The 12,519-nt window shown below is 36.9% G+C and overlaps 1 protein-coding gene across 1 annotated transcript in view; it reads left to right on the top strand.

The window, feature by feature from the left end:
• The first annotated feature begins 69 nt into the window (after positions 1–69).
• Positions 70–12,519, top strand: part of LOC140160923 (protein saal1-like) — a 32,733-nt gene continuing 20,283 nt past the window's right edge. The window contains exons 1-3 of the mRNA XM_072184269.1: positions 70–262; positions 9,887–10,019; positions 11,949–12,074. Coding sequence (XP_072040370.1) covers positions 12,060–12,074 — 15 coding nt within the window. The 5' untranslated portion in view covers positions 70–262; positions 9,887–10,019; positions 11,949–12,059. The remainder of the gene's footprint in view (positions 263–9,886; positions 10,020–11,948; positions 12,075–12,519) is intronic.

Here is a 12,519-nt window from a genome sequence, read left to right as displayed (position 1 = left end):
TGCTGACGATTTTTGCTTCCTTATTTACTTTATTCTTTCGTGGTGTGTGCCCTTAAAACTTACGACGAGCTGTATTTACCAAAGCGTCGTCGCCAAATTTCGTCGGGCAAAAATTTAGTTCGGCGTCAAGAAAAACAGTCTATATTCTCTTATTTTATGCATTTTAACACCTTCTGTAATCATTTTGAAGTGCCAGATATTTAATCTGAGATACTCGTGAGTGAGAAGAATACAATTTGTACATCTGCAATGGCCTCAGAGGGTAAGTTATCTTGTTTTTCAAATTGCCAATTGAATTGGCATTGCATGCACGGCGCGGCGGTCGATTTTTTCATCATGCTTTTGGTAAAGCTTAAAATGTAAATCGATCTACATGTACTAAACATCATGACTGACAATGCATGGGATTGATGGGAATGCATTATAATTACCACACACTGCATGGCGATCTACCAAACTGTTAATTCCTGCACACTTTAGTGTGGCGATCCTTACCGTCGAAGACGAAGCTGGATTTATACAATCCTCGGTCACCGGTCTGGAGATCTTCCAATTCAAGCGTGTGGCAACTAAAGCTAGGTCATTTCCACATACCAGATCATAGCCCCGGGATCATAGCTAGTATAGTTACCGTAAAGTGGGGTGACTTTGGACACATATATTATAAAATATAAAGCCCTTTCGCAATTTCGGAAAATTGCAACTGCGCATGCTCAGACATCGTCACACAGTTCTTTAACAAGAGATAAACACGAGGAGGCTGCAGTGCGTTTGCAATGGTGGCGAACTTTGCACTTCCTTCAAAAACATATTTTTGTAAAACATTTTTTATTCATTCCTACATATGTTAATATGAATGCTGGACGGTTCGCACCCTTTCAATTTCGGACCGTGCACTTTCGCCCCTTTCTATTTCGCAAGACCCTTTCTATTTCGCACCTGCACTTTCGCCCCTTTTATACCGCTGGGTATTGTGCTGCTAGTGATTGATGCACGATCGATTGCTTGAACTCCCGGCGGTGCGGCGTAGTATGTTTATAGTGCTGGGGCCGTCGGGCATGCACTTCTTAAGTCATGATAAACCCGGGAAGGAAGGAAATAAAGGATATTTTATAACAAAATAGAGGAACGATTTTTTTTTCTCAGTATATATTACAGGCCAGATATTTTAGCAGCAGGCTTACCCAAAATAATGAAATAATTAGAATTCAATGATAAAAATAGTAATAATAATAAATAGTAATAATAATGATAAATTTATATTTAATTATTAATTATAATATGTATAAAAACAGTGAAAATTTGTTCCAACTGACGACCAAAGGATGGATCCAAAAGGATACAAGTGTCAACAAGCAATGGATAAAATTAAAAACAATGAAAGTATGACACAACATCCAATGGGGGAGTAACACAAAACATATAAACAAAGTAAATTTAATAATATAATATGATGATAATAATAATAATATGATAATAATAATAATAATAACAATGTTAATAATATAAACAAAGTTTATTTAATAATATAATATAATGATAATAATATGATAACTAGAAGGCTATATATTTGTACACAAATACGGCTATACCCGCATGTTATCGGTGTACCCAAACTTACAGTCCTTATTTGCTGAGGACTTAAAATAAAGAAATTGTATGTGTAAAAAGTGAAAGTCCAAGTCACAAGCTTTAATTGAATGTAGGTTGCACTGTCGTAGCACCTAAAATAAAGAAATTGTAAAAAGTCCCTCCCAGGGGAATCGCTCTCTTACTCTCCATAGGTTGCTGTTGTCAGTCTCTCTTATTCACAGTGAGGCTATGCAATATGATTAGGGGAAGACTATTCCAGAGGGAGTAGGTAAATTAAATGGAACAGCAATTTCAGAGGGAGTATGTAAATTAAACGGAACAGCATATTTTGGGGCCATTTCAGAGGGAGTATGTAAATTAAATGGAACAGCCAATGGGTATGTAATTTAACTGGAATAGCCTTAACGTTGATGTCATCTATATTATAATTAATTCTCTGTGGATCTGTTTAGTCCCACGTGTATGGGAAGGGTGTTAGTAACAATATAATTCTCAGGTGCAATCTGTGTACAAACTCTGAGCCCTGAAGCTGCTTAATTTGATGAGAAACGACAGGCCCTTTGTTTTAACATTTGGGGCCCTGGGGCCCATAGTATTTGACTTATGAGGCTCATGAACATATATTGAAGTATAATTCTCTAGTGCTCTCAGTAGACTCAAGCTGGGCACTGTAGCTGCTTTATTTACTGAGTAACGGCCGGCCCTATGTTTCAGCGTTTGGGGCCCTGGGGCCCATATTATATGACATATGGGGCTCATATGTACATATAACAATGTAATTCTCAGGTGCAATCTGTGTACAAACTCTGAGCCCTGAAGCTGCTTTATTTGATGAGAAACGGCCGGCCCTTTGTTTTAACATTTGGGGCCCTGGGGCCCATAATATTTGACTTGTGGGGCTCATTTACATGTTATAAGTATAATTCTCAAGTGTTATCAGTACACTTAAGCTGGGCATTGTAGCTGCTTTATTTACTGAGTAACGGCCGGCCCTATGTTTTAGCGTTTGGGGTCCTGGGGCCCATATTATGTGACATATGGGAGTTATATATACATATGATAATATAATACTAAAGACCTATCCGTGTACCAAATCTGAACCCTGTAGCTACTTTATTTGCTGAGAAACGGCCGGCCCTTTGTTTTAACATTTGGGCCCCTGAGGCCCATAGCCTTGTACATCTGAGGCCAAAATGGGCAAAAGGCACATTTGTTTTAACATTTGGGGCCCTGAGGCCCATAATATTTGACTTATGGGGCTCATGTACATATGTGATGCGATCAAGCAAAATCAGTCGGAACTCTGCAATAATAAATTTTCAGTTTCCTATAGGATAGTTAAAAGCATTTACAAAGCTGGATTTTGCAGAAAACCCCATTGAAAATGAGCAACTAGTTCCAAAGATATGAGCAATTAAAGAGTTTCCAAAACAATAGGAAACAAAAGGAAATATATCTTTTGTTTGGCTATATCTCAAAATCAATATTTCCGAGTTGCGACTGATTTTGCTTGATCGCATCACATATGTTGAAGTATAATTTTCAAGTGCTATCAGTAAACTCAAGCTGGGCATCGTAGCTGCTTTATTCACTGAGTAACGGCCGGCCCTATGTTTTAGCGTTTGGGGCCCTGGGGCCCATATTATGTGACATATGGAGGTTATATATACATATGACAATATAATAATTAAGACCTATCTGTGTACCAAATCTGAACCCTGTAGCTACTTTATTTGCTGAGAAACGGCCGGCCCTTTGTTTTAACATTTGGGCCCCTGTGGCCCCTAGCCTTGTAAATCTGGGGCCAAAATCTACAACTTAGGGCCCATACATATGCCATATATGAGCCCCAGTGATCTTGAACTTGTAGAGCTAGGCTTGTCAATCTGTTGCACCATATTTTAACATTTGGGCCCCTGGGGCCCATAATATATAACATATGGGGCTCTTGGATATTTGTAAATATAGAGTACCCCTAGGGCTATCACTGGACCAACTCAGGGCCCTGAGGCTGCTTCATTTGATGAGAAACGGCGTGCTTTGTATTTTTCACATTTGGGCCCCTGGGGCCCGTGACCTTGACCTCTGGGGCCAAGATGGGCAAAAGGCACTTCCACGGGTAGGGCCCATAAGTGTACCACATATGGGCCCTGGGGCCCTTGTAGTTTTAGCGCTAGCCTTGACAGAATGATGTGTTTGATAGGAGAAGGAGGAGGAGGAGAAGGAGATGAAACCACAGAATGGCAATATACCCGTTCATGCTTCGCATGCGGGTATAATGATATGAGGATGAATGCAGATTATTTTTATCATATTCATTTATTATAAATTTTTTGTCTCTTAGTGAAATATTGTATTAGTCTATGTACATTTTTGCATTATAATTATCTTTTAACAAACTTTTATATTTTATATTTTAGTAATGTTTTAATATCCACACGGACATGTGGAAGATCAATATTGTATTGAACATGTTTTACCGTGTATAAATAAAGTTATTATTATTATTATTATTATTATTATTATTATTATTATTATTATTATTATTATTATTATTATTATTATTATTATTATTATTATTATTATTATTATTATTATTATTATTATCCCCTCACTTTTCTCAAAAAATTGAGATTTTTATACCACTGGAAACCTCTGGCTACATAATGTTTATGTCCAAAAATTAATTCTTGCAGATTTAATTCATCTAGCAAAAATATCATCAATTTTGAATTACGTTCTGGTGTACCAGAACGAAATTACAACAGTGGCCTATGGAGCAGTGTAATACACATAGTCAGGCATAACTCGCATAATGCAAAATCGGAATCTACTGAAATTTTGGGAATAAGATTTTTTCAAGCATATCTACCATGTCTACTAAAAATGTCATAAAAAGATGATACTAGGATCACGAAATACTCCTTTAAGATAGATGTCATTTATGCGTCGGACCCCTATAGCCTGATCATGCAAACGAAAAAAGAAAGAAAGGAAATAAAGAAAGAAAGGGAAAGAAAAAACGAAAACAAAAGAAATTAAGATGAACTGAACAAATCTAATTGATAGAAATAAATTGATTGTTTAAAACTGTTTATTATGTGCAGCAACATCCAAAAAACAAAACAGGGTTCAAAAGACAAAGCAGCTTTCTTGATTAAAAAAAAGAAGAAAAAAGGCACTATAAAAAAAAAAAAAAAGGAAAAAGAAAAGAAAAATAAAGAAAGAAATTCATCTCCTTTACACGATCTTTATTATCTAAGAAATAGATGCTATATTACATTATTGACATCTTCGAGTTCAAACATCCCGCCTTAAAATTGTCGGCAAGATGTGCCGTGGTGTTAATAAAGCATCTTCATAATGAGTCCGTGATTGACAGGCCAGTAAACAAAATGAATCATGAACACATAAATGTCAATCATTTACAATGCAGAATTGGATAGCATTTTTTCCACAAATTTGTTTATTTACTTTATGTTATTTATTAAAACCATATTTATACAGGGCTACCTTTCAGATAAATCTGCTATTACAGGGCTCTGTGTCATAAAAACAATATACATAACAATTTGTAGAATTATACATAAGCCCTATATATGTAAGAATTTTTAAAAACATAAAAATGCATAAACATCAAAAATCATACATCAAATATATCAAAATTCATTAAAAGTATTTACATTTCTTTGTTTTATACAATTTACGTAACACTTGTAGAAATATATATTAAATTAATTAAGAACACAGACAAAATACATCATTCTCATTAAAACTAACAGAAAACTTTCCTGATTAATAATATTTTACGATCGTACGTCAAGACTCAAGAGGCATATGGCACTTTTGCGTGTCTGTTTACGGTACCCTACCATTGATTGGACCCACACCATACCCGGCGCTTTCGCGTAAGTCATTCATTACATAATGGGTTGAAGGAGTCACACTTTATACAATCACGCGGCCGTGTGGCCCGGAGACTTGTCAAGCAATCGATCCGGTACGGGTGTGTTCTGGGACGAATATATGCGTGCTACCAATTGCATTGATTGAACCCATGTCACGCCTGGCGCTTTCGCGTACTAGTGGCAGCTAATACTCGCGGTGAAGAAAGGTGGTGAAAGTCGGCACAGCATTATCGCAAAGCTGCTGCAGGCATTTGTTTTGCTTGTGCGCATTTGTCTTTGAGAAATTTGCTAATTTTTTTTTCCATTAGTGTCATGTCAAAGAAGATCAATTCGGCAACATAAAGATGGGATAAAATTATAAGCCATCATATTTTTGGCCATATCAATATTAGGCCCTATAAATTTTATACTTTATAGGCCATAAATAATTGAATACTAAATTATATAGCCTATTATAAAGTACTAATAAGGTAACATAATTCTAATAATAATATAATAATAATTAATATTATAATAATAATAATAATAATAATAATAATAATAACTAGGCGGTTACCCGTATTTCGCGGTTCTCGGCTGTCATAGTTATTGGCTTTTGCAGATCTCAAACCTGGGCTTCCTTGGCCAAAGTTACACCCACCGACCAAGTTTGAGCTCCATGAGCAATTTGCAATCTTTGTTTTTTGACCTATGACCTCTCAACCGTAGGGTCTGACAAAAGGTCACAATGGAACTTTTGTTTGTTAGTCCAATTTCCACCTACCCACCAAGTATGAGCTCCAAAGGCAATTTGAAATTTTTACCTTTTTGACCTTTGACCTCTTAACCATAGGTCTGAAGAAAAGATCACTGTGGAAACTTTTCGGAAACTTTTGTTTGTTAGTCCAAGGTCAACCCACCCACCAAGTTTGAGCGCCATAGGAGCAATTTGAAATTGTTACCTTTCTTGACCTATGACCTCTTAACCGTAGGTATGACGAAAAGGTCACCGTGGACACTTTTGTTTGTTAGTCCAAGGTCCACCCACCCACCAAGTTTGAGCGCCATAGGAGCAATTTGAAATTGTTACCTTTCTTGACCTATGACCTCCTAACCGTAGGTATGACGAAAAAGGTCACCGTGGAAACTTTTGTTTGTTAGTCCAAGGTCCACCCACCCACCAAGTTTGAGCTCCATAGGGGCAATTTGAAATTTTACCTTTCTTGACCTATGACCTCTTAACCGTGGGTATGACGAAAAGGTCACCGTGGAAACTTTTGTTTGTTAGTCCAAGGTCCACCCACCCACCAAGTTTGAGCTCCATAGGAGCAATTTGAAATTGTTACCTTTCTTGACCTATGACCTCTTAACCGTTGGTCTGACGAAAAGGTCACCGTGGAAACTTTTGTTTGACAGTCCAAGGTTAACACAATGGCATGGCTAGATTTGCCATTTAAAGTATTTGAAATTAGACTTCAATTGAACTTGACCCCGTCCTTGACCTTTGACCTTTAAAAATATAAACTCGTTCGGTCTCATACCAAGCTGCACCCACCCACCAAGTTTGAGCCCGTGATGACCCACGGGCGACCTCACATTAGCAGTCACAGACAGACAGACAGACAGATCTACAGATCTACAGACAGAGAATAGCGTATTATTATATAGATAGTAATAATAATAATAATAATAATATAATAAAAATAATTAATAGGCTTAAAATAAAATAAAATAGAAATGAAATAAAATAAAATAGGCCTAAGTAAAACAAAATAACAAATCAAAAACATAATGAATACCAATCTTTAGTCGAAGCACATTTAATATATCGTAATAATATAGGCCTATTAAATTCAATCGAACCGGAGAGTCCATCAACATACTATTTGCTTTTGTACACGCTGGACCCAGTACCGGTACTGCAAACACAAACAATCAACACTCAAAAGTCAACCAATACTATACACATACAACACCCCACTGTACCGCCGGGAGTTGAAGCGATCGATCGTGCATCATCAATCAACAGCAGCACATTACCCGCGGTTTAAAAAGGGGCGAAAGTGCACGGTGCGAAATTGAAAGGGGGCGAAAGTGCACGGGTCCGAAATTGAAAGGGTGCGAACCGTCCTGTTTCCGTTAATATTTCCTGTGAAATACAAATATTGTGAAGGAATGAAGACCAAACTGTCAGCGAAATTCCAGTACAAAACGTTTTTATGCAAACGTCAAAGTTCACCTCATTGAAAATGTACAGTAGCCTCTACATTCTACAGGATTTTATGGGTAGACAACCTATGTACAGTTGTATCGCGCCCATCTTGTCCTCTTGAACCTAGAGGGTTGAGTGCAGATATCAGAACCGGGGATGATCCCCCTTCTCTTTTCGAATAGCTCTGACACTTTAACGTGCACAGGGATGAATCCTCCTGTACACGGGACCAACGGCTTTACGTGACTTCCGAATCACGGACATCGCATATAACTACCTATATCTGCACGTGCTAGGCAGTGTATGGGGGCGAGAAGAAATTCTTCAATTAAATTCTGAAATTAAATTACTGAACTTAATTGAAGGATTCCTGACCATATAGGAACTTTTTGGGAGGGAAGAGAATTTTCACCTAAGGCAAGCCCAAGGCTCGAACCCTCGTCGATCGTATCTCCCGGCCGGCAGCGCAATGCCTTAACCGCTCGGCCATCTCGCCCACTGCCTCATCGTGTTTATCTCCAATTTTATCGCCAAATATTACCCATGATGCACCATGATCTGGAATTGCGAAAGGGCTTATTGGACAGGGTTGCTCAATTTAAATCAATAATTTTTTTTTCTAAAAAATCATTGATTTAAATTTTTGGAAAAAAATTGTGATTTATATCAAGCAACCCTGTCCTATATGCATGTGCCAAAGTCACGTACCCACTGTCCAAAGTCACCCAACTTTACGGTACCGGTACTCAAAAAGTTAGCCACGAATTTGCTCGTGAACCGATAGCTTCACATTCAAGACTAGAATTTATTATTAAATTAAAATCTAATAGAAATCGATGAAGCATGACACCATGTCCATTCAAAGCAATGGAAGTTCGAAGGAAATACAGCCGATCACGATGGGCAATCGCATAAAATGTTGTTGGAATTGCACCTCAACTTACCGTATTCATTCCTGGGCACCTTGGGAGAACAATGCCAGTGCATTGAAAGGTCAACCCAGGTTAAATAAGAATGAAATAGATAAATAAAATAAATAAATAAATTCCAATAAGTGCCCATGCCCCAATAAGCGCCCACCCAAGGTATTGTCAATGAATATGCTGAAGTGACAGATAGACATCGATATGTACAGTGAAATAGCTGGGAGATTAGAAGTCCCGTGTAAATTATTTTGATGAAATAAGAATCACAAAATGTTCTGATATGTATGAACAGGGTTCATTCATATTTTCATAACGGTTGTTTATACCCATGTCCGAGGGCATAAACAACCGCTTAGTCATGAAAATATAAATGAACCTGTTCATACATACCAGTACATTTTGTGATTCTTATTTCTTCAAAATAATAACAAAAAACAACCAGTAACATTATTAAAAAACATGATTTTCCATCATTTTTCCTACCCGGCGATAAATTAAGCAAGTTTTCAAAGTATATGATTTGGCGAATGAACTTTTGCAAAACACCAAAGTGTTATTTTTCAATAATATATTAATTCAGATAATGAAAATGGCTGCTTCGACCAACAATATCTCACATACCCTTAAATTGCACTTCAATTAAATTTTAGTTCAAAATTGGCAACTTTGCTCAAAGATTCAGTTGACTCATTGAAATAGCTTTCATCCAAATTTCAACATTTCCAGTATAAATAATATCTGTTGCCAAAAATGTCAATGCTTTTCAACCGAAAAACGATAGTATGGACTCTAGTATCGAATGCATAACTACCGTGTGCAAATTCTAAGTTAAGAGTTCTCGAGTAAGTTGGTTCTTGTAAAGTGGGAAAATATGTTTTATGAATTGCTCTTTAAATCTTATTGAGGCCTACCCTTAAAACATTATTTGAGTTCTAAATTACACAGCAGTTTTGTGATTACAAGCAAAATAGGAAAAATAACAGAATAATGTACTTTTGGAGGTGGTCACAACTTTCTACCACATACATGTATTTGTTCACACCATTAAAATCAAAACATATCTCACATGTAACTTACGGTAATGAGAAAAGTATGAGATTTCTTCCGATATCAAAATCTCGGTTTTGATGAGGTCAAGTGGGGGAAGTGAGTGAGGTTGTTGATCGGGTCACACACATTATATAGCTCTAAATCACTATAAAACTATAAGACTCTTTACAGAATACCATATTTAACTCAAAGTACTTTTTCATACTCTGTTATTTTAGATCGGAATCCATCTCCACCACCAATTGAAGTTTTAGATAATGATGATGACATAGAAATCCTGCAGGCAGACCTGATTGAAGGTACGGCATCAGCAAGAAGTGGACACTAGCAACACTCCTAAAATTAGGAAAGGTAAGGACCTTCAGCTGGCAAAGGTAAAATCAGATTAGTTAATTGAGAGAAGCAGAATGGACTAGTGTCATTTGTTGGCAAGCTAAGCCCATGGTCATAGATCATGTTAATACTCACCCTTCTGACTGCACAGGGTACAAAAATGTAGGTATATACCGAGAGGCTCATTGATTAAACCCATATTGTTACATTTGTAACTGATGGAGGATGCCCTCAATATATTTTTATGTTCTTGCATTAATAACACATTGATAACAAGGCTCTATGGATCATTTTGGTACACTACAAGCCTGGTAGTGGGAACAGTTGGAGTAAGATGCTGTTACAACTTCGGCCATAAAAAAGAAAGTCTGTCTCAGACACCTGCGTACATTGCTATGTGAACTCCAATTAAGCTTTAGTGCTACTGCGTTGGCCGTAAAAATTCAGTCTTTTTTTAATATGTTTATTTAAAAAATATTTTCAGTATAGTAGCGTGATCCAATTTTGTCTTTTTTGCAGTTTGGTTGTTTTTTTTGTACATATTTTGCCATGATTGTAAAAGAGACAAACAAAGCTATTCATTGTGTATGTATATTATGTTTCTGTTTATGAATATCACAAAGTACATTTAAACATGTGTCTGAGACAAATTTTCTTCTTTTTTTTCTTGGCCTTAAGTAGTATTTTAAGTAGTTAGCACAGAGTAGGAAAGTAATTGCCACTTCTAAGCCATAATATATGATTCATTTATTATGCCGCCTCCACCGGAGGTACATGTATAATGTTTCCTGGTTGTCCGTCCGTCCGTCTGTGTGTCTGTCCATCTGTCCGTCCGTCCGAGCTTGCGAGTGCAATTTCTCGGAACTGGTAAGGCGTATTGTGGTGCAATTTGGTGGAGGGTGGCAATTGGTGGTCTCCAAATTTGAGCAGGTTTTTGTCACAAAATATGGTAATTAAGTACCTAATTTGCATAATTTAAGCATATCAAGCAAAATAACCTTGTGCACAGATTATCTGGAGATCTGTACGAGATACAGTGATGAAACTTGGCGGAGAGTAGCACAGCCAGAGGTTCTTGACCTGATTTGCTTTTCAACGCAAAATTTGCGTAATCGCAAGGTCATTGTGAGGTCATTTGGGGTCATCCGGAGTCAAATCGCCATATATATATATTTTTTTTCATTCATATTTTATTTCCATAAAAATCAAAGACATTACATAAAAAAAATATGTATATAAACACGGTACATATGGAGGAAAAGGCTGGAAGACCAAAAAGTTAGCCTTTCCCTGAAATCAAATGAAATTAACAAAATAAATCAATATATATATTATATAATATATTGTTGCAGGTTCATGAAATTTGGTGGGAACGACAACTGTAGGAAGAAAAAAATGTCACGGTCATTTTGGGGTCATCCGAGGTCAAATCGCCATAGATTGTCGCAGGTTCATGAAATTTTGTGGGGACGGCCACTGAAACAAGGCAAAAATGTCAAGGTCAATTTGGGGTCATCTGGGGTCAAATCGCCATAGACTGCTGCAGGTTCATGAAATTTGGTGGGAACTGCCACCTTAGTGAGGCAAATAATGTTAAGGTTATTTTGGGGTCAAGTGAAATTGCACCGGTTAAAATGATGGGTGCAAGGTGGAGGCATTGCGGCCGGGAACTGTGCAGGTCGAGAACAGCGAAATTCTAGTTTATTTATATTTTTGGTCATTTTAAGCCAAAATATTGAGGTCCTACATGCGTGATGAATTTGGCTGATTCCAATTTGGTGTACATAATGTAAGCTTGGACATGTGTAAGCTTGGACAATTTGCAAATATGCCAAAAATCCAGGTTTGAAAAAATTAACCATATTCATCATACATTATGGTTGTAATATTAATGGTTTGCAGTAAAGTGGTTAACAAGTAGACACCAATTTTGAACTCTTTACACAGGAAGTGGAAAAAGAGAAAGAAGGAAAGGATGAAAAAGAAGCAGCTGAAGCAAATGCTCATGGGATAGATATATCAGAAGACCTGGAGAATGATCTGTGTAGACTGTGGGACATGTCAACTAATATGGTAAGACTCTGGTTACTAATATTTATGTGTGCTAAGGCTCTCACCTAATGGGTAATTTTGTACTTCGGGTACCTGATTGAATTTTTGGGCAAGAATCCAAGTCCCTAAATTTGTTAACAAAAATTTTAAAAAAATTATTTGTTATTCAACCTGAGAAATACTGCTTATTTGCTGAGGATTCGCTGAACACACTTGATTACATACCCCTGTATTCTTAGCTAGAAATTGAGAGTTGCCCGTCATTTGAATAAAATTGCCTGTCCTCATTTGACCTTTAAAACATTTACCAGACGTCTATAGCCCATTGGGGGTTCAGAGAGTTCAAATATGTGTTGATATGGCCTTGTTCTACAAATTAGTTCTACTAAAAAAGTCAATTAGCTTCTCAAAACATACAATTTATAATATAGCATCTGTCAAAGGCATTAATTGTGCCCGTCCCAGG

This window comes from Amphiura filiformis, chromosome 9 (assembly GCF_039555335.1).
Source record: "Amphiura filiformis chromosome 9, Afil_fr2py, whole genome shotgun sequence".
Lineage (NCBI taxonomy): Eukaryota > Metazoa > Echinodermata > Ophiuroidea > Amphilepidida > Amphiuridae > Amphiura > Amphiura filiformis.
Note: the sequence above shows the minus strand (reverse complement) of the source record. Positions and strands in the feature narration are given on the sequence as shown.